The 26,472-nt window shown below is 36.6% G+C and overlaps 1 protein-coding gene across 1 annotated transcript in view; it reads right to left on the reverse strand.

Moving 5' to 3' along the window:
- Window positions 1–26,472, reverse strand: part of NBAS (NBAS subunit of NRZ tethering complex) — a 185,009-nt gene that overhangs the window by 100,287 nt on the left and 58,250 nt on the right. The window contains 8 exon segments of the mRNA XM_068424707.1: window positions 5,573–5,696; window positions 5,953–6,066; window positions 6,671–6,838; window positions 12,242–12,340; window positions 14,441–14,598; window positions 16,447–16,560; window positions 21,961–22,074; window positions 24,769–24,881. Of these exon segments, the coding sequence (XP_068280808.1) occupies window positions 5,573–5,696; window positions 5,953–6,066; window positions 6,671–6,838; window positions 12,242–12,340; window positions 14,441–14,598; window positions 16,447–16,560; window positions 21,961–22,074; window positions 24,769–24,881 (1,004 nt within the window).

Consider the following 26,472-nt stretch of genomic DNA (forward strand, 5'->3'; position numbering starts at 1 on the left):
AAAGAACTACTACATTTTACAATAGGAGAACCAATACACAGACACAGGTGAGCACCCAAGATTTGTTAATTAGTAACAGGATCTCTCCTTCATGGAGTTATCTCCTTCTGTGCTAAGGTCAAGCACCACTATAGTTGCTACAAAAATTCCAACTAACAATTACAAAATAACGATACTCATGATACACTTAATATTCAGTTTTTGGGGTACAGACTATAAATCATTAGTTCCAGGGACAACTTCGAAAATCTTATGACACCTGGACCAGCAACTGCATAAGGAATTGTATGTATATCAGGAAAATAACATTATGGTTTCCTTTTTTAATTAATAATAATAATAATTATTATTATTATTCCAATCAGTAGAACACACCTTCCAGCAACTTAGCTCTTTGTTTATTTTAAGGAAGTCTCAAATATCTATATTCCCACATTACACAAACTACTCCTGAGTGCATGCTGGCAAGAACACTGATTACTTTACACACACAAGCCCCCAGTGAATTCCTTGTTCCTAAGAATGATTTACAAAAGGCTTGAATGACTAATTATAATTTTCATATTACTGTTAATTTGCCACCAGAGTGCAGAAGATTTACATGCAGATATAAAAAATATCATCCAGATATAAAAACCAGATTTCTTTGTGACAAGTCATCGCAGAGGCTGCCTACATGGCAATACGTCACAGTTACTGCAAATTCAAGCCTGTCCTTCAAGCACCTACGCTCTATGTTCAAATAGCTTTTACCAATAGTTTCTTGCTGTTGACAGCTTGTTTCTGCTACATTCAAAATAACCTGCATGCTGTCCAAGCAAAGACAACACGACTCTAGAAATACCTAATATTAAAATGCTGATGAATTAGTTTGCAAAATTGGTATTTCCTACTCTGAGCACAAGAGAAGTTACTTCATATATTCTTACAATCACCCCTCTTCGAACAGAAAAAACTGGGAGGAGGGAAAGAAGAATTTGGTCTCTGTCCTCTTCTCCCTTTCTCTGGAGAACTAATGATTGCAAAGCCTCAGGAATATATAATAAATTGTGAGTTCTCTTCCAACTTAACATCCTCAACATGACAACTGCCATACTAGCAAAAATTTATCTTCACCCTTCAGATAGCAATCATGACAAAGAACGCAGCACCAATACAAGGCCAGAAACCAATATGATTTTATTCATATTCTTGTAGGAAGCTCAACACAAAGGCATTCCAGTTGCCAGAATGTACTTATGAAGAAAGATCTGCCTCCCTTGGCATCCTTTCCGAGAAAAAAACATCCTCTGTACTGATTAATAAATACAAATTTTCTGTGTGCTTGTGTGCAGATATGTGTTAACGTATCCATATATAGATGCCTACATTACGTATACACAAACACACGTGTATATACAAAGACTAATTTCATACAGTTTTCTGTCTCCCAGTGAAGCCCTACAGGAATTCTCTGACATGTAAGAGGGCTTAGTTTAAATCATAGGCTACGGAGAGATTAGCATAATGCCGTTCTGTCCTGTCACACATATCATAGAATCATAGAATGGTGTGGGTTGGAAGGGACCTTAAAGATCATCTAGTTCCAACCCCCCTGCCACAGGCAGGGACACCTTTCCACTCGACCAGGTTGCTCAGAGAGCCCGGTCAAACCTGGCCTTGAACACTGACAGCAAGGGGGCATCCACAACTTCTATGGGCAACCTGTTCCAGTGTCTCACCACCCTCACGGTAAAGAATTTCTTCCTAAGATCTAATCTAAATCTCCCCTCTTTCAGTTTAAAACCGTTCACCCTCGTCCTATCACTACATGCCCTCTCCAACTTTCTTGTAGGCCCCCTTCAGGTACTGGAAGGCTGCTAGAAGGTCTCCTTGGAGCCTTCTCTTCTCCAGGCCACACAGCCCCAACTCTCCCAGCCTGTCCTCATAGGAGAGGTGCTCCAGCCCTCTCATCATCTTTGTGGCCCTCCTCTGGACTCGCTCCAACAGCTCCATGTCCTTCTTATGTTGGGGCCCCCAGAGCTGGATGCACTAATGCAGGTGGGGTCTCATGAGAGCAGAGCAGAGGGGCAGAATCACCTCCCTCAACCTGCTGGCCACGCTGCTTTTGATGCAGCCCAGGATACGGTTGGCTTTCGGGGCTGCAAGCGCACGTTGCCAGCTCATGTTGAAGAACTAGTATCATTCAGACAACTGCCAAATTTGAAATTTGTCAAAGGGATTAAACACTACAGGGTTGGCAAATCAGGGAGGACAGGCAGTGACAAACAAAAAGCCGATGCTCCTGTTCCACAAGTGGTATTTCCTTAGGAAAACACACCCAAAAACTGATTTTATGAATAATTTTATTTCCTGTGCAGGTCTTTACGTCACAAGCCTGCTTGGAAGGCAAAGTAAGGAAGAAAATTGTTTGTTTATGAAAAACTGGAATCTATCAATACCTAGGAAGTTTCAACTCTTTTTCCATGTGTCTTTTTTTCTGAAAAAAACAAAGGCAAAAATTTTTTCAAGTCTTCAGTTGTTCATTTAGCATGTGATAAAATCTCACTAAACTTAAAAGTATATATTGCAGTTAAACAGCCATATCTGTAAGCAATTACAAAATCATCAAAAACATTAAGCTATTCTTTGTTCTAAAACTCCTGAGGATTAATAGGTATGACTGACTTTCTTGGGTTTACTTCGAGTTTAGTACCTAATCTAGTTACAATGAAAAGCAGCCATCAGTTGTAGTAACCTTGCATTCAGATCTCATCTTCAACCTCCCCATCAAATCCCTAAGGGCTATGGAAAGAGGAAAGAGTGTTTTACTGGACCCAAAGTGATGGGTGTCACTACTTCACTCAAAAATGCTCAGTTCACCACCTACATCCAGATAGAAAGGAGAAGGAAGGTCAAAGTCCAAGGTTTGTGACCCTACCAAGTCCACAAAGAAGTAGCAAACATTATCCTGAGTTTTATCATGCACGCTGCCTCCGAGGAAAGTGTTTACCCATTCCCTCACTCCTGGACTATGACACTACTATAATAACAGAAACAGAGTGTGATGCATGCTTCAACGTCTCCTAAGACAATGTACTAAGTACAACTAGGGGGTGTGCTTAGTAGGTCAAGAGAGGTTCTCCTCCCCCTCTACTCTGCCCTAGTGAGGCCGCATCTGGAATATTGTGTCCAGTTCTGGGCCCCTCAGTTCAAGAAGGACAGGGAACTGCTAGAGAGAGTCCAGCGCAGAGCCACGAAGATGATTAAGCAGGGGGAACCTTATGAGGAGAGGCTGAGGGAGCTGGGTCTCTTTAGCTTGGAGAAGAGGAGACTGAGGGGTGACCTCATTAATGTTTATAAATATGTAAAGGACAAGTGTCATGAGGATGGAGCCAGGCTCTTCTCAGTGACATCCCTTGACAGGACAAGGGGCAATGGGTGCAAGCTGGAACACAGGAGGTTCCACATAAATATGAGGAAAAACTTCTTTACGGTGAGGGTAACTGAACACTGGAACAGGCTGCCCAGAGAGGTTGTGGAGTCTCCTTCTCTGGAGACATTCAAAACCCGCCTGGACGCATTCCTGTGTGATATGATCTAGGTAATCCTGCTCCGGCAGGGGGATTGGACTAGATGATCTTTCGAGGTCCCTTCCAGTCCCTAACATTCTGTGATTCTGTGTGATTCTGTGATTCTTTGCTAAACTGCATCTTCTTCCAGGTTCATCGATTCTTCTAAAGGAGCTGAAACCTGCTGCTGTAGCTGTCCTAGAAGACAGCTAGAACGAAACAAATGGGATACAAACTTGTCAGCAAAATTAAATGACATCTGCTATGTTTGTTAGTTACTGGTATAGTAGCTAATAACTCATACTAGCATTCCAAGACTCATATGGCAAAATTCCCCCAAAACCCTAGAGAAAGCATGAAAATATGGGAAAAACAGAATAATACTGGGGCTCATATGTGTGTGATTTTTTTTGGTTTAAATTTTGGCAGTGTGCTATTAATATAAACTCCACAATCTTGAAAGTGTTAACTCATCATAAGGACTTCCATGGGAAATGAAAGGAAAGCATTAAGAAAGGGGAAAAGGTGGTATCCAATATTGTTAATCCAGGGCTAAATGCATTAGAATTAGCAAATTGCCAATCCATTCATTTACTACCAACAGAAACACAGAACTCTCAGTTCCATAGCATAGTTGGAGGGACTACAGGTGAAATTCTATAGAACAAAAGTGGTGGAAGAAAACAGAAGTATTAAAATGGTGAAAACAGTAATCTGCACACATAAGAGTAGGAAGTTAGAGCCTCAGAATTTAAAGCTGGAATCTCAAGTTTCTTTTCTTGTTCAAGCAGAAGAAAAAACTGAAACTTCCATCGCAAAGGCAGCTCCTGAATTGTAAACAACCAGTTCCAATCACTCCATTTGGAGCAGGAAGTATTACCAAAGATTTTCCAACTAACATCACTGGCCATAAGAAAGCAATGAATATTTTTTAATCCTTGCCTTCGCCTCCTTTAAGACATAGGCATCAGAGCTAGAAGCCTACGGGCTTTCAGTATGCAAGAAAAGAGATCACAGTACTGATTTTAAACTATTTTTTGCATGAAAGGAACAAAATGTGAGTACATCCTCATTTATACAACCTGTTGGTGACCTTTTCTAATTTATAATGTTGTTATATTACAACTGTACAGGTTATCTGCAGAAACACATCTCAAACTAACTACTGAATCATATGCCTGTGAAAAAAAATACACTGGTTTTCACTCAACAGTTGAAATAAAACTGTGTGGCTTATGAAGAAAGCCTCACGTGAAACTATTCTCATATTGCAAGTGATTTAATACACTCATTTTTCATGGCAGAACTTAACATAGAGTAAAATATAATACAGATACAATACTTCCTTTAAAAGACAGTAACAGCATGTAAATATTTAAACAGTTAATTTCTTAAACCAGTAGGAGACAGACAAAAGGGAAGACAATCATAGGTGTTTTTTTTAAAAAAATTGAAGCTTTTTCCGTTAGCAAATTATTAAGTATAAATGATAAAATGCAGAAATTCCAGAAGACAAAAAGTTCTAATGATTCCAGAAACTGCAATTGAGCATTAATTAGCAAATAAAATACCGTAATGACCCTGCAATACTGAAAGCTGTATAAACAATGGCATAGAATCTGAACAAAGGAATACACAGGCACACATACAAATAACATTATCAGTGGGCTGCAAATTTCCATTTAAATATCTGTACGTGGTAGTATTCAGGAAACCTTCAACAATTTTTCCCCCCTTAATGTTTGTATCTTTGTCAGCCCCAAATATCAGCTTCTGCTTATTTAAAGTCCACTTTCAGATTTCAGATTTCTAGTCTTTATTGACTCCTACAAATACCACTTGTCTTGAAATCACTGCACGTACTTCTATCAAGAGTACTTACCAACGTAAGATGTTGAACCAGATTACAATTCGTACAAAATACCCAGATAGTACTTCAGATCATTGTGTGCAATTCTGCACATTCAAACCCATCCATAGATTATCCTATATAGTAAATACAGGAGTGAATATACCCATACCTTCTGTAGTTGGAAGTAGGTCTTTTCCTTCACTCTTTGTTTCTGTTAGTTTCTCTGTTCTCAGTAATACTTCTGCAAAGCTTTCCAAAGACTTGTTCTGGTATGTGCCATAGCTGATTTCAGACTAGAAGTAAAATAAGATAACTGACATATGCACACTACACCCTGCAGTTATATTGAGCTCACTTGCATCAGATACAATTATCTACCTCGGTTCCTGCATTTACTTTCCTTTCTGTTTAAAGCTGGAATTTTGCCTACTGTTGCACAAAATTTCAAATCCTTGTAAATCACACAAATAATCCAAAATCCATATTGTTAATTAATTATAAGATCTCCACAAAAAACTAACACTTCCGAATCCTGTAACAGAAACTTACTTCTGCAACATATGGATTGGCAATTAGAGACTCATAAAACGGATGACAGCCTTGCTTTTCCACAGTGGCATTTTCTCCAGGCCCACTTTGTAACTCATCTCCAAATTCTTGGCCCTGTGAAAAATAAGTGTAGTTGAGCCTAGTCATAAAAAGAGCTCATTAAAAAGTCTGTAACTGCTGTTCAGAAGGGAAGCAACTGTAAATTAAAATACCATTGAATTCAGTGGGGACAAAGATAGGAGTCATTTTATATAAACCAATGCTGAATGAGGTCCAGTATTCTTAAAAGAAAGAGAGAGAATTATGCTCAAAAGTAGTATCAGAGAAACTAGTATCATAAACATTATAGAAAACCCACTGAAGTAGAGAAGGTTGAAAAGAGAAACTGAAAAGGAACAGCTTTGAATATAAAATGACAGTTTAAAGGGTGGACTTCACTGCGCTTTCTTCCCCAGAGTTCTGAAGTTCTGCCAAATTTCAACTATGCCTTCTCACACTATGCTAAAAAAGCAGGAGAAAACAGATTAGAAAACAAGAAAAGGAAAGAGCTTTAGACCCCTTCTTTCATTGGGATTTGCTTGCAAAAAATCCCTTGATGTCTCTAGTTCATTTATAGATTTGAGGTCTTCAGTTATCAGATACCTATAAATGACACAGCTTTTATACTAATGTATCGGTGAATGCGTAAGCATCTGCAGACACATCAGCAATCCCTTACATGTAATGGTCGAAGATAAGTTAATGATCTCTTCCACCACTGTCCATCACTGACAGCATGCAGCATGGCTTTTGTAGTCATAGTTGTGTTAGACAACACTTTCATAGTTTTTGATGTCGTCCAGTACAACAAATCAGCAGACTGGCTAGAGGAGGCGTTGGTTTCACCCTGTGAGCATATCCAACACACAATGGCAAGTGTTAGACTCATGCTTTAATTAGGCTAACGACCTAAAACCAAATGCATTAGAGATCAGGCACACTATGTTAATAACATATTTTAATGATCATTAATTTAAGCAACAGCTGTTATAAAAAAAACCCAAAAGACAAGTTAAAAGTGATTTAGAAGTTTCAATCTGAAGCGAGTAGCTTGATCAGTAGAACATTTTGCCCCTTTTTCAACTCTGATCTCGTTTCCACAGACACCAGCTGTTTTTAATTCCATAGTTTCTAATGGTAATGTTTTACATAATTGTGGAATGCTTCTGTCAAAATAATTATCTCTCTACAAATGAGGAGACTGAGCATGCTAAAGTTAATCTTCAATAATTCAAGAAAGCTGATAGTAGAGACAATCTTGTATTTGTACAGAGGTAGCATTAATTAAGTTGAATTCTCAGTAGGGGAAATGGTGAAGAGATGTAAACATTCATCTCCACACCAAGTGAAAAAGCATCATCAAGATCTGAAATTCTGCAGTCAGCATTTACAAGGTACCGAATACAGCGAACAAGAATGCAAAAAAGAATCGAGACCCCAACCTGTTCTCAGTCTCAGACTGCTTCTGCAATACATGCACGTATATGTTTTGACGGACAGAGTTTGTATGCCTTAAACAACTTGTTTGACAACTCTGGCTGGAGGAGGGCATGTGTACTACAGAGGCCTGCATGTCTGGCAAGAGATAAGGGCCTTGGGAACAGAACAATACCCCTGCTGTGCCTTAATTGTTGTGATTTACAACTCTGGCTGGAGGAAGAGATAAGTCCTGCGGAGGCAGGATGGTATCTTTTCCTTGGGGCCAGCCTACATGTGCAACAACTTTGCAAGGCCTCAACCATGCTTGTGCAGAAGCGGGGTCATACAGCGGACACCACAACTAGGGGATCACGACCACCAGACACCCCTTGGGGGACCACCGACTCATTTCGAGAACAATCTAAGACTAAAAAGCGCAGGCGTCCCAATTAGCATGAGAAGCGAGAAGAGGGGGGGAGACAAGAGGGATGTTACCACCCTCTCCTATCTCGCATGCAAATGACCTATTCTCTATGGAGAACATTATTCTCTATGCACCATTCACTGGATCTCCATTGACTATAACAGGAGTTTAAACAGTGCACATATAGAGTTCCACATGGAGATGCTGCTTCTCTGCACAAGAGTTCAGTGACACTGTAAATTAACATGATTCCTTCAGGAATTACAGCTATTTCTTCCTATAAGAAGAATTCTAATTTAGTTATTACAGAATTGAAACCAGTACATTTACTAAACCACAAAACGCAGCTCCAGTTAATTGTAAAATAAAAAAAATAAAATAAAAAAAAAAAAAAATCACAACTATTTGAAACAGCAGCTGGAACATTATTTTTGCCCTGAGGTTCCAAAGACTCCAGGTAGAAGAGTTCCCAGTGCATGCTACATAAACACAATACTCCTTAATAATTTCTAACCAGCAGTGATAAAAATGCATGATATACCAATGTAAAGTACACAAATGTTTTAAAAGATCCTGTCTTTTCCCAGACCTAGTGCTTGGGAAAAACACAAAAGCAAAGTAGATGATAATGCTCTGTTAATCTGAAATTTTATTTTCTTTAAGCAATGTTTAAGAAAATCATTCCTATAATTTGAAGATGCTCTCCTCTAGATATTAGATCTACTCTCCTATCAAAGGGTTTGGTTTCAAGGAAACCTGAAATTGCAAATTTTGCTTGTGCTGATGTGCCACGTTACAGTAATTAAGTTTTCACATTCAGATATGTAAAAGATAATGATTTTAATTATAACAGATATAATGCATGTTCTAAGTATTATGCAGATTTAACATAAAGTCATAGCTCATTTACAAAGCAATTGACGGTTATTGTTTCTACTGTTCCTACACATCACAGCATCTCGTGACTGAGCACTACATTATAATCTAATAATATTCTGAAATGCTTTTCATGAATCAAGACCTTAATTTTCTCACCGAGATATTTTGAGAAGCACAAGATTAGTTGTTGAGGCATTTGTATTATACAACAAAGAGAAAAAAGGTAGGGATTGAGGAAACTCAACATTTTGTCTAAAAATAATCTGTTATGTTGGAATCTTTGTAGCTTCCAGAGGATAATTTCTCCAACTGATCCCATGAGTTCAACCACAGAATCACAGATTCACAGAATCACAGAATGTTAGGGACTGGAAGGGACCTCGAAAGATCAGCTAGTCCAATCCCCCTGCCGGAGCAGGATTGCCTAGACCATATCACACAGGAACGCGTCCAGGCGGGTTTTGAATGTCTCCAGAGAAGGAGACTCCACAACCTCTCTGGGCAGCCTGTTCCAGTGTTCAGTTACCCTCACCGTAAAGAAGTTTTTCCTCATATTTATGTGGAACCTCCTGTGTTCCAGTTTGCACCCATTGCCCCTTGTCCTGTCAAGGGATGTCACTGAGAAGAGCCTGGCTCCATCCTCATGACACTTGCCCTTTACATATTTAGAAACATTAATGAGGTCACCCCTCAGTCTCCTCTCAATCAACAATGACAAGCTGGCATTAAGGTAATGAAGTACATCCTTGTGCAAATACATTAGTTCCCACAGAATAATTACGTGCATCTTTATCATAGCAACCAGCAATTTCCTTCAGAGTAGGACCACCAAAAACTTGGAGAAAAGTTATACTTAAGTCAATATGACAGCATATTTAAATAACACATTTCTATGCAATCTGTGAAGATATGTAGACAGCTGCTATTAAGATTTCTGCACGTTTCACGGGAAAAGAGTTTCAGGGGAAAAACTTAAAACAACAAAACTGAAATGGGTTTAGACATTTCTAGAGAGGAGTTCATCAAGAGAAGAACGATCAACAAGTATGACCAGCTGGTGATGTACGTTGGTATAATGAAAAAAATGGTAGTGGCAACTAATGGTTCAATACCAGATAAAGGTAAGAAGAGGTAGAAAAAGATCACTAAAGCTTTGAAAGGGAAAACTGATATACAGATAGGCATTTTTAATGCAACAGAGAAAGGGATGCCGAAACACATGTATGCTAGAAGAAGCTTAGTCAAGTCAAGATAAGGAAAATTACATTTAGAGCACCAATTTGAAAGTGTACCAATAAGTGAGAAAGAAGAACATTTGTCAGCTTCTTGAGAAAAAGGTGTTACAAGTTAATCAGGACATAAGTCAAAAAGAAAGGAGTACAAAGAAAGGGCAAAAAAAAAATCTTATACTTTGTTTTTTCTTTGAAGAAATTGAAATTCTGTGCAAGACAATGAAGGTGAAGCACAAGGAATTAGCTGAAGTGGAACTACGGGAATTGCAGTTATGGGATTCAGTTAAGTTAGAGAAACTGAGTTATTGAATATATTGCTTTTCTAACATTTCAGATGTCTGGAACAAAGGGAGGGTTATACAGTGACTAAATTCTTGGCTATGTTTCCTCCTGTGTCATTGCAAGAAATTAAAGAAGCTATAAATCCCTATTAAGTCAACTGGGACAGAACAAAAAGACAGAATTAGCAAATACTCATTTCATAGCGTAACAATCTGAAACATGACATGCCCAGAAGCTGTATTAAAACAGAAAGGAAAAAAACTCAATGCAGCAACATACAAGCTTGCCAGGTCAACTGTCTGCCTGCTTCCAATTCTAAACAGACAACCTTCCACAACTAAGGGGGAAAAAAACGAAAGATATATGGGAGAAAGTAAGAGTGGGTAATCTTCTGAATGTGAATTCCCCAACATAATGAAAATTGCTTCAGATACCCAAACAGAATTGATAATGAAGTTAATTAGTGGGATTATTCAACTATGATAAACCCTTGAATAAGTTTCTGAATCATTTATATGCATGTATAATTGTTCCATCAAAACATACAGTCAACAGCACTACAGCATATGAAAGGTGATGCATGACAAATTTGTTATATACATTAAAATACTGTAAACATATGTATCCACACCCACATCAGAAGGTTCCACAATTTTATTAACATCTACTTAATAATCTCCCTCTCAGAGAGATATACCAATTTCCAGAAAATAAAAAGCATTCATGCCAGTGAAGAGACCTGTTCTTCATATAAATGATCCTAGTAGATACACAGTGTTTAGCTCTCTTCCACTGAATACTGTTTTCAGTGCTATTCTATTTTTCTGCCCATTTATTTTTTATATATGCAAATATGTATATATATGTTTACATATATATATTTACATGTGCATATATGTATACAAAGTATGCATGTATGCCTATCCATATATGAAAAACGTACACAAAATATAGACCTATACGTAGAAGTTGCCCGTTCCCTTTCCAATAACATGAAGGAGAGGTGTGGTTTTTCTAAGCCACATGGTGTTAAATATACCAAAGGCAAAGACTAGAGTGTTCCACCTACAGCTGTCATTGGTAAAAATTCCCCAAGGGTATCATGACATTAAGGAGGCTGCAATTCAGATACTTTTCTCAAAAAGCCAGAGTATGCAGCATGAACCACCTTTCTTCTCTCTTTCTCTATTCTTTTCTTTAAGGTTCTTGACCCCTGCCCCCGCCCTTCCCCCCCCCCCGCCGCATCTGTTTATCACCTATAGAAAAACTCAATTAAACAGAAAACAGAGAAAAAAATAAATTAAACTTAGAATTTTCCACTCTGGAGAGAATGAAAGAGACACTCCTTTCTTTCATAAATAGGTTATTACATCTTCTTTAAAGAGAGAAATGTACTTGCAATTGTATGTGTACACACTTAAATTTTTAAAGTAATAAACATGAAAAGTACAAAGAATAATAGTAGACCTTTTTACTGCTGCCCTGCCTCTCTTTCCCACAAAACACTCAATGTTCCTTCTGATCTTACACACAAAAATAATTTCACATGCAATATATTAAAGTTATAAAACGGCAAAGAAGTCATAAACTTCATGATGCACAGAACAAAGGGGAAAAAAGTTTAATTCAACACAATTAAATACGTAGCTCAGATTCATTTTCAAATGTCTTGCTTTGCAATTGGGACAGATCAAACATCAAACCAACAGTAATGTACTCTATTGTGTTAAGTTTTGTTGCACTTTCCTCTTCTCCTGCCTCTGGGTTTATATTTTTTTTCTACGGTGCTAAGACTGTGTAGGAAAAAGCAACGAAGTATCAGAACATACTAAGTAGAAATACATAAGCAAAACCTTGAACTTTAAACAATCTAAGAACAGAAATTAGATGATGTATTTAATGTTGTGCGTTTTATCTAGCAAACAGGTAGATGTTGCTAAAAACTCAAATTCGGTTCTTCAGCATAATGCAGAAGAAAGTCATTATTACTTTAAAAACTCTCTTTAAAGCTTACCTCTGTATCCTTACCGATCGATGAAGAAGGTCCTGAGATATTTATATTTTCACCACCTTCTGAAGGAAGAAACTGGTAATTCACGGCCTGATAAAGAATCTATAAACACAAAATAAACATAATCTCTTACCAGTCAAATAACCAAATATAAGAATTATGACTGATGTCATAGGAAACCCAAGAAATTCCGATGCAAAAGCTTCCGTGATAGAAAAACAAGGGTGCAGGGGAAGACAGGGAAAAGAACACAGGGGTATCTTTGACATGCTTTCATTGTTGTAGTTCCTAGACAAAATGACCTTCCCTTTTCTGTGATTTTTGTGTGGTATTTTTCATGCAATATAAGAATATTTTTTTTTTAATTATACGCACCCTGCTGTACTACATCGGCTAAAGAACTTATCTGAACTGTGCCTCGGAGGGGGGCACAGAGGCTAGTGTTACACAAGATAATAGTTTTGTGAGCAGAAGCTCCACAGGCCATAGAACAGATGAAGGTCCACAAAAAGACACGTACATAAATCATCTGGTCAGCGTGACCTTCTAATAAAGATTTTTTGCATATATCTATCTATCTACATACAAAGACAGAGTGCTTGGACTGAACACGTAGGACCACTAACGAACAGAGCTGAAAAGCTTATGCTTAGTTTATGGAGAAAGTAATTGCAGAAGAAACTGATTAAACGTGCTTTGACAGAAATCATGACTTGGGTTTGGCTTCCTGGGGCAAATACCAAATTAATCATCACTGCACTTTTGCTACAAATGATATTGCACTAACAAAGAAACCTTAGCCACAAATTCAGTCTCAAGTTTTGTGAATGGAGAAGGCAAAGAATCGTTTCCCTTGGAGAAGTGGTATGCAAGACGACAATAACCAGTGGCTGAACAGCTGCATTGCACTACAACTAACAGGACATGAAGCCTTTAGAAGGAATGAGACAGGGCTATAAAGGCAGTGAATTTACAGAAAGTCTAACAAATTCTGGCTCATACAGTGCCAAAAGTTTGTTTGACTTCAAATTCTAATTCCAGGTATAGGCATAATAAGGAGAAAACAAGTTTTTATTTCTATACTGTCTGCAAAGACTCCACTTGTGTTTAAGCTCACAATTGTACCTGCCTCTCTCAAATTTGAGTGCTTTCATGATGAAAACAATAGTAAACAGCTTGCAAGAGACAGACTTTATTTCAAATCCTTTGTAGCATCTTATTGATGTTATCCTGTTACTGAAGCAGCACAGACTGCCTTCATATGTTGCCTGTATTTCTCATACACATTGCTATACAAGCAGTTTTGTAAAGAAAAAGGCTACGCACTTGCAGTTGCCTTAATTAGACTGTGTATGTACTGTGGCTATTGCTCCTTTCTCCTGCATTTTTCAGACACAGAATGCAAGCCCTCTAAGATGTTTTTATTACACAAAGATAAATCTATGAACATTGTGAACTAAGACAAATATGAACTCTTAAACAAGTAATAGTACATAGGCCAAGCCACAATTACACTAAACAGAAATGTAAGATTTTGACAACCTAAAATGTTTCAAATAAAACTTCAAAAGATTTGCTGTGTCATCTTGCCATAACTTGTATTTAAATGCCACAATTACGTGTTCTCACACACATAATATGAGCAGCTGAACACCTACAGTCTGATTCTATCAAGAAGTCAGTCATTGCAGAGTTAATAAAGATGGCTTAGACATAAAGCCTGTTGTAGTTGTTAAAACCATCACATGGTTGAAATCAGTGAGAAAAGAATTTCACTGTATATTGGGGAGAGATCATAAAAACGTAAGAATAAACTTTTAAGAGATATTTATGTGGGCATTTAATGAAGTTGTATTACAAAGTGTAAACAGATAACAGAACCTGGAAAACATTGAAAAAAGATTATTTAACTGCATTTGCAAATAAACATTCAAATAAGGCAATAAATGAAGAAATTAAAAAGTACTGAAGAACGAGAATCCGATTGCACTTCTACTTGAGAAGCCAACTCATCATATAAAAATGCTTATAAAAGACCTCATTTGTTGAAATATAACAGTGAAAGTAGAAAAAAAAAACAGTAGAACAAATATAAACTTGTTGTGGGGTGAAACTTTAAGGAACAAACTTAAAAATGAGCACAAGTCCCCTTTACTTTGGTAGGCACTGAACCTGCATGAAATAAGTTTCAGAAGCACCTACCTGGGTTTGCAACGAACTGCTCACTCCCAGCAACGCCTCTATGGCACTTGGGGGACAGTGTGTCAGAGCAAAAGCCATGAGTTCTTGACGCATACCCAAATCATGGTAGCCTTCTGATTGCCCAAGCTGACTGCATACTTCCCAGCTTTTAGAATAACCTACCGGGGAACATAAAACGTACTTCTGAGATTGGCAAGCTTCACAAGTGACAGGAGGATACTGCATAATTCTTACCAAATGAGATAAAGGAGGGCATGTGGCATTCCTGCCAAGACTTAACATCCCCTGAGAAAGGAAGCAAACATAAAGGCTCCATAAAACAGAGATGTAACTCAACTGCAGACTGACTAAATGCATAGAAGAGTCTTTATTATCACATTGTAGATATCAGTACAATAGGCATCTGTAAGCCTACACACTATATTTTTACCTATTGGAATAACAAAATCATAATTTACTTCAGAGCATGAAATTAAACACCTTACTGAAGTAGCTGAAAAAAAAAGGTAAAATATATCACTTAATATAACTAAAAGAACATCAATTCATCTCAGATTTTCTCCCCTTAATCTCGAGGTAGAAAAAAGAGCCAAAGAAACAAATCCCATCTTTCTTAGTATCTTGACACATATATGTCATTTACCTCCACTCATACCCTCACATATACAAATTACATAAATACCACCAATTTTTTAAGTTTTGATAGAAAGGCAGACATCTAAAAGACCTGGACATTCCTACTAGCTGCAGTCACATATTTTTACCTGTTTGAAAGGGGTACAGTGTAGAAAGAATGAGAAATTGTGGTTCACAGAGGCATACAGAAAAGCTCCCTAAGGTTATATGTCTAATAGTTCAGCAACTGCCTTATTACGTAAGTATTTGCTGTGTACATCTCCGTTCCAGGTATCCGTGCATTACATATGGCAAAAACATTTGCATATTTTTGTCTTGCAAAAGAAATATCACAAACATCTAGGATCCATCTTTCCTGCATTAGGAGGAGATTACAGGAATCTGGCTGTCACCTTGTTTTATCAGCTCCTATATCACACGCATCTCTTGTCAGAAAGCCAAGAAATTAAGTTTGGAAATATCCAAACAGACCTGGCAAATGTCTCACCAAAAGTATAGGTCCAGTTTAAATATAACTGAACTGTCTTTTACAATATGCACACAACTTAGTAAGAAACAAGTCAGCACTTATTACTACAGCCTATAATATTGTTTTCAGATTGAAAACTAAATACAAGGCTCCGACCCCGCTGGCTGACAAAATTTTATTTCTTATAATTATTTCCAGAGATGAACAAGTGGGATAGCAATTGCAGAGAAAGATTTTACATTACGTGAATGAATTTTTTCAAACTGAAACACATCTTAAGAAAGATATTGAGATACGTTTCCATAAAGAATTTTACAGAGAAGAAACATGACTATGTACAAATGATAATGAATTGTATGGACCAACATACATGTTTAATCTCAATAGTGTTATACATGAACATTCATTAATAAAACATAATACCAAAACATAGTAAACAGGATTTAAGCAACACAACAAATTAAAATTTTTTCTTTTGCTTTCTTACAAGAAAGAAAGTACTGAGTAGACAATTAAAAATGGAATCCCTACTGGGATATATATATCTGATGCAAAAAATAAAGAATTATCTGAATGACAGTATGAAACTTCAGTTGAACGATCTCAATGAACTAAACTGATTTAGAAAAAGACCAACATTGCTCCAGAAGTCACTGCGGCTTAAATATTTTCTAGTTCCATAACTACGTGGAGTTCCTCCTCCATGACAACAGGATTTGTCATGTTTCATATCACATGCCTTCTACATCTGACATGATGTCAGTTGACTTCCACAAACAAAATGTAACTGATTTTTGAATGAAATGAACCAATCTGAAGTACCATACTTCACAGTAAGTCAAGAGTCAGAACTCGATTTCCACCACCATGACCTCACACCACCCCCATTTATTCACTTCACCTGTGGCCATGAGCTCTTGGCAATGCATACTAGCTGCTTTGTAGTCCTGGAAACTGAGAGCTTGTTCCACTAACAGGATTAAAACTTGTCCTTTTCTCTCCATCTGATCGTCTCCTGTAAGAAAAATCCAACATTTTATTAGTTAATTGGAATTAATGGTAGACTTAACCTTACTACTTTATTTCTTAAGAAAACTATATGCCACAACAAGAAAAGCCTGCCTTGAAATTGAAGCAGAAATAATGTTATCTGCTTTTTCCTGAAGGAAACAATAAAAACAGTTATCCATTTTAAAAAACATTGGCATCATAGCTGGCTACAAAAACTACACAGCACATTATGCCTAGGTTAAAAAACAAAAGTTTTGAAAACTGTATTTATGTAATGGGCAAGACATAGATGAAAACTGATATTTAAGGTAAGGGACACATAAATCCAAATCCTGACATTGAAAGAAAAACTTCTGTGAACTATAACAGAAGAATTTTGAAATTTTTAGTCATTTTGTTACAGTATACAAAGCTCAAGTTTAAAATCCTGCTTCACAGAGTGAAATAATTCATGAGATGTGGAAGACAGGTACTTAAAAGTCCCTACTGTAATAAATATAGTGAGTAGAACTGAAGCTATTTTTTCACATCATATATGCATCTTGGTCACCAGACCTTTTGGACAATGCCTCTTCTCCCAGTTATGAGTCAAAAGAAACACTTCAGATACTATTGATCTCTTCTGACTAAACTTTCATCAAGAATCTGTAGAAAAATGTCCTGACCTTAACTGAAATACATCAGCATTCACAGAAGAAAATTAATCAGACAACTCTTTTCAAAGCCAGTTATCGTCAATACAAATAACGTTTATACCTGTCACGCTTTACCAGTCATCTATTTTTATTTTTTTAAGCTTTTTCCAAATTAGAACGAACACAAGAGAATGAAAGTTATTTACTTCACCGACACCAGTCAGTCCAGGCTTGTGCTCAAAATAGTGTGTATGTCCATGCACTATGTGAGAAGGTGACTAAACATACACAGGAAAAACAATCTCTCGCTATTCATTTTACTTTAGGAAAGAAGGATGGCAAGAAGCTCATAAAAATGAGTGGATTTTTTCAATGCAAGCTTCTTGTTCATGTTTCTCCCCTATTATTAAAAGTGATTTTATGCAGTCGCTGCTGTTACAGTCATTTGAAAAGGGCACTGGTTTATGAAACTGTACTACTACAACTTGTGAAATGCAAATATTTCAGAAGGTTAAACACATCGAGTTCCAAAAACCAGTTAAAGAGTACATGTTCTTAAATTGCATAGCTGTTATTTTTAGCTCTGCTTCACTGATGCATCAATGCAGGCAAAACAGATTTCTTTTTAAAGCTTTCTCAAAAGAAAAGATGTAGCAGTTGTGCTAGAATGACATTCAGGGAAGTGAAGTTATCCTAATTACTAAGCTTAATCAAGATTCCCCTAATCCTGGCACGTCATAACTAGCTCAGCTGGGAGAACAGGTTGGCTTCCCATCATTTTATCTTTTGGCCTCTTGCTCTGTATACCGCCAACACACGATGTTGAAAATTAATCACATCCAAGGCTCTTCTCGTACAAAATTTTGCCCTCTGGAACCTGGGAACTTCTCATCCAGGCAAAAGCAATTACAGATGACAAAAAGGTGCTTCTATCTCCACAAGCTAAACATGAACTGTCATTTTTGTAAGCAAGAGATCTGTACTTGCCACTCACCTTCTGATGCCCACTTTGCCCTGACAGCTTTACTTCTTACAGAGAGTTGACTAAGTACCAGATACAAATAAAAGGCAAGAGCAATAATCAAACTATTGTCCCTCAAATTTCAGCTAGACAAAATCATCACTGCTATTTATTACTACTTAAAAATCAGCGGGATTGGAGGGAAGAGAGGAGGAACACTTGGAGCAAGGAACGGTTTTCTTCTTAACTGTGCTTGAGAAGTCATATGCTGACAGGTCCCCCATCCCCAATATTTTAGCTAATTAGTTTTGATGCAGTAGGATACATCTCCGCATGGTTTACAAAAGTGTAAGCATAAAATTTAGGAATTGTTTTCCTTCCAGTCCATGGCTATATTTGCTCATCTTCTCTCCACTGTTCACTCATTTAAACTTCCATTATCTTGACACTCTGTTTTGCCACAGAACAACCATCAGCTCCAACATGACTAGTGAAATCCCTGCAAGGCACAGCCCGAGCCCTTTTTCACACAGGTTTCATTGCCTCAACAGTGCAGTCACTTAAAATATTACCTGCTGCAGATTAGCGGTTAGTCTTGTTCTTCTGTTCAAACATGAAAAAATTCCCTGCCTCAGATTGTGATGCCTCATTTGAAGGCATTTTTAATAGTAACGTCTTATAAAAGTGAAAGTTTTGAATTCTAAATTGTTCCCCTTGCCATTTTGACAGACATCCAAGATTTAAAACCAAGAAAGGTTCAATGAGAAAAACCATTAAAATGATGATCTTATATTACAGAGTAATTCTGCATTAAGCCTTAATGTTAATGTCTGACATCCAGACTCAAACAAAACAAGTTCAGAAACTGGAAAGGATATCTTAGTTTTCGTTTCCCTTTTATTTTTTGTGAAAGTTTGTGTGCGTTCAGCTCCTTCGGACTATTGCCTCCTTACGTCATAAGGAAAATGCATTTATATTGTAAGGGTTACTCCACTCACTAAGATGTAAGTCACCTAAGTTCTTTCCATCTCCTTTTGTTATGATGTTTAGCATTCAGACATGAGTTGATACAAGCAGGTATGACAGGCGTGAGGTTCTAGCGAGGTGGGTGTCAGTCTCTTCTCCCAAGTAACAAGTGGTAGGACGAGAGGAAATGGCCTCAAGTTGTGCCAGGGGAGGTTTAGATTGGATATCAGGAAAAATTTCTTCACTGAAAGGCTTATCAAACACTGGAACAGGCCGCCCAGGGAAGTGATTGAGTCACCACCCCTGGAGGTATTTAAAAGACGTGTAGATGTGGTACTTAGGGACACGGTTTAGTGGTGGAATTGGCAGTGTTAGGCTAACAGTTGGACTCAATGATCTTAAAGGTCTTTTCCAACCTAAGATTCCATGATTCTATTACAAATGATGAGAGGAAAAATATGGACACTTAGAAATTTTGTCAGTGAATGAAACAACATTACCCTGAGTGAAACCATGTCATAAAAACTTAAAAGTCAAATGGTATCAAAATTGTATGTACACTCCAGAAATTCCATGTCACCTACATTTAGGAGATCAGAAACCATATGTATGGTTACTTCCACATGTATTAAGCAAGAAAGTCAGTGTTGAGGAAGGTGGATTTCAAAACCAAGCTTTGACGTAGGAATGTGAGCAAAGCTTAAAGTTACTAGAAGTAGCTTATGGATATTAAAATTAACTAAATTACCAGAGAAAGTTGTGAGAAAAGAGAATAATGAACAGAAAACACTTCTAGAGAGCGTGACTCAAGAAATAATGAGCAATGCTTACTAGATCTTTTCGATACACAGTAACAGTAGAGAAGATGCTCTTAATTTCTGATACATAAGCATTTTTTTTACTCTTTTTTTTTGCTCCTCTATTTTGTAAGCAAGTAATTACATAAAGTGAATTCTTTCACACCCTTTCTTAACCGAGAATGTGTATTAAGTGAGGATTGTGAGCTGTAGAACATCTGAGCAGGTGCAGAGTTTCTGGTTGTCATGCTGAGCACATTCTCCCTCACTTTGCCCATCTGCGAAATTAAGATAACACTTACGTGCTTACTTTACAGAGGTAGCGATGTGAGGCTTAAGTAGAGTTTATTGTTATTAATAAAATACTTTAAAGCAATTAAGAAGCTAGCTGATATATCATTACCTAAGCAATATTTTAACTTTGCTAAGTATTAACATAAATTCTATTACTCGCTTTCAGTGCTGCTCTCTAAACAAACTGCATTCTGAGAACACAGTTCCCAAAGCTCCTTGAGAATGACCACATTACTTCTACCCTTGTATGCAGAGCAGATGTATTCTCTTAGAATTGAAAATAAAATACATAGCATATACTATATACTCTACATATACACATATGTATAAAATTTATATAGGTATGGATAGGTGTAGCAAGCAGGTCTTTCAAAATCAGTAATCAGATAGGGTCGGAAAACAGGGAGAAATGCTGAAACAAATTCCTCCAGTTAGCAGATAAGATAAAGCACAAGAAAGCACTCTACTGGTAGATACACAGAGTGGATCGGGAACAGAAGGAACTGCAAATTTGAGCATGCATAAGCAATACCAGTAAGTACGTTCCACAAGACAAAATTAGAACTTCTTTCACAGCAAAGGTGACTCACAAATCAGGATAATTGTATAAGTAGTGAAAACCAATTAGGGACAAAACCCAATTCTTTCTTCCAGCAGCGCTTTATCTAATTCTTCATCAAGCAAGTCCATAAAGTTCAATCCCTAGATTCTTTTCGATATCCAGACTCATGCCAATATATCTCCATAAAACCATTCCCTTTCACCATAAGTTTTTAGAAATCAAGTTGCCCTTTCCCAGTAGTTTTAAACCCGGTAACAAAGACTATCTGTGCTAAAACTGCAAGGAAAGTTTTCCTTTTCTAATATTCAGTTTAAAATAAAATATACTTATTCACGAATCTTAAAATCTGTATGCATGTGCTGCCCTTTTGGCTACAACCTAATTTATGGCACAATGTTAGCATTTGTTATCATTCTTATGGCTACCCAAGTCCTAAAACAACTCTTCACTATATTAATAATTAATTATAACTCAATAACTTAAATTATGAGTCAACAGATACAGTAATACCATTTCTACATGTCTTGCTTTATTTTTTTTTAATACCTACCATTAAATTTTATGAGACTCTTCATTTAAAGACTGATTAAGGCTATGCTAGTATTCCACTTAAAATCTGTTTTTAAAGGTGTTATTAACCTCGCTATTAAAATCATATGCAACTTAAAAATCTGTGTAAGGTTGCCTATTCCAGCATTCACTGAAAGTACACACATTCGTAATTGAGGACTAAAGAGTGAAGCTCTACAGACTTTCTTTAGTGTGTTGGAAAATATTGCATTTGCATGCATGACTTGAAATAGCAACAACAATCATGTTTCCTTTGTATGCTTTTGGATACTGTTCTAGGTACTCGTCCATGGGTCGGAACGTCAATTAACTGTAAGAGAAAATACTCTCAGCCACCAACTCCTCCAATCTGAAATGAGCTTTTACTCAAAATCCAGATTAGACAAGGCTGGTTTTATTTTAGGTATTGGTGGAAGGTCAGAGCAGCTGACAAGATCAGCTGTTTTACAGGTAAAATATTTCATTCATGTAAAATATTTCATTCCTCCCCAATAACTGCTCTTCCAGATAACTTTTTGGTGATATCTTTGAACATGTATTCTAATGACCAACTCGAATGTTCTAAAGCATAACACAAATACACATTGAATTGCAATTCAGTGCTTTATTAACAGCTTACCTGTAACCCTCAGCAAATTTGCAAGTCCTAGGAGCTTAGCAGACTGTTTATAGTTTGTTGGCATCTGAGCAAGACAGTCCTTGATGAGACTAAGTCTATCTGAACATAAACGCACTGTTGAAAGAAGAACTGGTGTTAGAGACTGTATAAAATGAACCCTACTGCTGTATTTCTTGTTAAACAATGTAGAAGCAGAAAGAGGGCTAGGGAGCATAAGAATTCAAATACAATCTGAAAACCAGCCCGAAGTTACTTGCATGTAGATCCTCAATCATATCTATAAACAGAATTTTGAAAGTTATAATAACACTACAATATATCCAGCCCCAATCACTAGCAAGTCAGGCTGGGAAAGGAAGGAGAAGAGGGAGACTGAATTAAATGTTTCAGGTTTTTAGATTCAATCTCTTAAAATTTATCTGACTAACCCTATGCCTTTATGCATTTTTTTTAAATATAATTTTTGCAACATTCTCAGAAAGACTGCTAAAACAGACATTAACTTTCATTTACAATGTTGTAAATAACTAATATTTCACACTACGTTTTAGCATGGACAAGATACATCACATGGACTGAAAGAACTGTCATAGGCAAAATTTTCAGGCTATTTTAATTTACACAAATATTTTCTGAGCTAGGGGAGGGACAGCCTGCACATCACGAGGTTGTGTTAACCATATCCTGAGAAGCTTATAATTAGCATTGTGTTTCCAAAAAGATTTTACCAAGAATTAAACAATTAATTGTATAATTTAATATCATGAACCAATTTCAGTGTTCTTTTTAGCTAGCTAGTGGGTGGCTAACTTCAGGCTGCTACTTTAAAAAGGTAACGTTTTCATACCATGCAACAACATGGTATGAAAGGAACAGCATGTAGATCTCCCATTTAACATTAAGACATTAATGTCTGCATGGGGGATAAACTCTGTATTAGGATATTGGGCTTAAAACATATGATATTAGGCCTCTCAGTAAGAGAAAAGAAGCACTTGCATAATGAACACTCTATTAATAAAGTCCTGGAAATCAAATTAGACTAAAATGAATAAAGAATGGAGGAGCAAGAAAAGGTTACACTTTTAGTTTCATTTTTTATAGTCTACCACAGACATATATTAGTATACAGCAGCAAAATGTTTTCATTCACTGATTGTATAAGCAAGATTTTTTGAAATATCTCACATAACTGAAAGGAATCTGAAACAATACCATGGGTCAAACACTTTCATTAAAGATGGACTTTTCTTCACCTTTTATGTTAGTAAGGAGTCTCCAAATCAGATTTTATTGAAATACATCATAATAGTAGTTCACAACCTTAGCTGCTGAGTTTGCTAATAATACAAGTAGAGGAGGAAGCTGAAAACTGAACATAAAAGTGCAAATAAAAGCCTACTGTTAATTCTTATTGTGGGAATAACTGATCCTTAATGTTATTTTAATGACATTCTATCAAAGTAACTGACCATTTAAAGGCTTTCATTAAAACTTTAAAACATAATTTTAATCGTACTAGATGAATTTGATTTACATTAAAGATACTGAAGAAAGGATAAGTCAGGATCATTAATGAAATTACAGGCATGATTTCACATATTCTAATTAATCTGGATCAGTTGTATCACACACACTGTTAATGCAATATTATGTTTCCACGTTTTTTTTTAAGAGACACCTTCACGTCCACACTGAAAAATATGAAGAAAATACATGTGTACTTTTCTACAGGCTGAAGAAACTGACTAAAAAGTAATTCTGCTCTAGAAGCCAACTGTGCAATAGTGCTAGATCTAGAAACCATACTGATTCTCAAGGCAGAAAAGGTAAGATTCCTGAATATAATGTACAGAGCATCAGCTCACTCTAAAGGAATACTCAGAGAAGCAAAAAAACAAAAAGAGAACACCAAAGTAAAGGAACATCAGCCACTAAGAACATCTACTTCACTTTCCATAGACCCACAAGTGCTTTCCAGAAATCCCAGTATTTCTCTGCACAATGCCAGAAGTAAAACACTACCATCAGCACATTTCATTGGTACTCAGTGCTCTTCTCAGCCAGCTCTTTTTGAGTGCTTTCAATACATGCAGTTTCACATAGTTGCCCGCATACTATACATTCAAGCTTCACTGAACACCAGGTAGATGAGCACTCTTGTATTTCTTTCACTTACAAAAGTGGGGGTTTTATTAATAAAGCAGTGAACTTTGTTAGTTTGGCACAATCTATAAACAATAAAATATACTGCAATATATTCCATTTGCCCCTTTATCTCCTTGTCCATAATCATCCTTTCTTTCCAATTTCTGTCCAACAACTTTCCATACGATTAGAGTCAGAGCTACAAAACATATCTAAAGTTTTAAGCAAGTTGTCAGAACTTTTACCTTGTAAAAGTTCACTTCCATTGTCATTGGGTTTTATGTACTTCAAAATGAAACAGCCCAGTGGAGACATGAAAACTGCCTACACATGAAATACCACTCCTCCCACCCATTATTTTAAAGCTCATCAGCACATAGGCAAGTGTAGATCATTTTGCAAATAAAAGGTGAGCTCAAACTATTTCTGCTGAAGTTACCAGGAGTTTCAGATACTCACTACTCTATTAAAAAGTCCTGCTAAAAACAGAAAAATGTTTTTAAAAAAATAATTTTTTGGTATGTGCCTGTAAGCTGTTTGAAGGCAGGGAAGGGACCCTTTAGTTTACTCATGCAACTCTCATGGAATAGCAAACTACTTGTCATGCATATTTATGCATGTGATTCAAGTAATCATATAAAGAATAAAAATATGCAGTACCTTGTAATGGTAATATTTTCACGCCAAATTCTTCAAGGTAGCCAAGAGCACGAATAAGATCTAGCTCCTCCTGAATAGCACTTGGACAGTCTACAATAAGTTGTAGACAGCACCTAAATAGGAAGGAAACAATTTTTTTCTAAAAATTGTTGAATAAATTCAAAGTTAAATTTGTGGAAAAAGTTCACCAGTGAGCTTAAAAAAAAAAAAAAAAATCACACCAGTAATTTACTGTGCTTATGAAATGTCAAAATACTCACTAGTCCTGTACCACACATTCTAAGTGTTTGGCACTATAATTCCTGTTATGGCTGGCTAAACTTGTTAATCAAATTCTGTTCTTGGATTGCTGCAATCTTCTTCACCTAGTTGTGATAAACACATTGCCTAAACCCTCTTGAATTTATACCTGCAATGAATTTAATGAAAGACATGAAGATATATGTACTTAAATATGTAATTATTTAGGGAAATATTTCTCATATCACTATTGCGTTTTGGTGTTGCCATATACGAGAAGTTAAAAGCAAAATTCTGTTAAAAGCGATTGGAAGTGAAATGTTAGAGCCGTTGTGACAAATTCAGTTTCTCAGCTAGGTTTAACAAATGAAAACAAAGATGATTAGTAATTGTACGCATTAATTCATCTTCAGAGCAATTTTGTGGGTTTTTCTTTTTAATAAAACATAATACATATTTAACGAAAAATCTAAATACAAAATAGTCTCAATGATTTAAAAATGGCTTAATTAAATCAGGAAAGTATTTTATTTGTGCAATTGGTCATACGGCTCTTATCTCTACATGTTAATTAAGAAACAGACATATTTACATCAAAAATAGAACTTTTGTTAGCTATGTATGTTAGCTACATTGCCATCTGAACCCATCACATTTTTCAGGAGCATTGGCAAACATTTCTAGGTGAAGCGGAGATTAAAACAGGAGTGGAAGGAAAGACAACTAGCTAAAGAGAAGATAAATACGTTCTGCCTAAAACAAGTCACAGAAGAAGGTTACTAGGAGACCTACACACTGTGATAATCACTCATGGAAATAAGTTAAGTAACCATGAAACAACGAACTGGAGAAAAGTCAGAGAAGGACCAAAACATCCTACTAAACAGAATAAACACACGGTCACACATTCATAGCAAGTATTCAAGCTATAAACTGCATATTTTGAAATATCACTGTAAAACCGTAAGAGAAGAGTTGACTATGGGACCCTTATGAGATAATAAAAACAATGATACTTTGTATTTCCAGAGCCTGATAATGGAAAAGAATCTCAATAGGAAATTGGGAAAAAAAATTAGTAAATAAATACTAATTTTATGACAACATTAAATCAGTTTTTCATAGTGATTACAGAATCATAGAATCATAGAATAGTTTGGGTTGGAAGGGACCTTTAAAGATCATCTAGTCCAACCCCCCTGCAGTGATCAGGGACATCTTCAACTAGATCAGGGTGCTCAGAGCCCCATTCAACCAGACCTTGAATGCTTCCAGCAATGGAGCATCTACCACCTCTCTGTGCCACTTGTTCCAGTATTTCACCACACTCACTGTAAAATATTTCTTCCTATATCTAGTCTAAATCTACCCTCTTTCAGTTTAAAACCATTACCCCTTGTCCTATCACTACAGACCCTACTAAAAAGTCTGTCCCCATCTTTCTTATAAGCCCCCTATAAGTAC

This window comes from Nyctibius grandis, chromosome 1, assembly GCF_013368605.1.
Source record: "Nyctibius grandis isolate bNycGra1 chromosome 1, bNycGra1.pri, whole genome shotgun sequence".
NCBI lineage: Eukaryota > Metazoa > Chordata > Aves > Nyctibiiformes > Nyctibiidae > Nyctibius > Nyctibius grandis.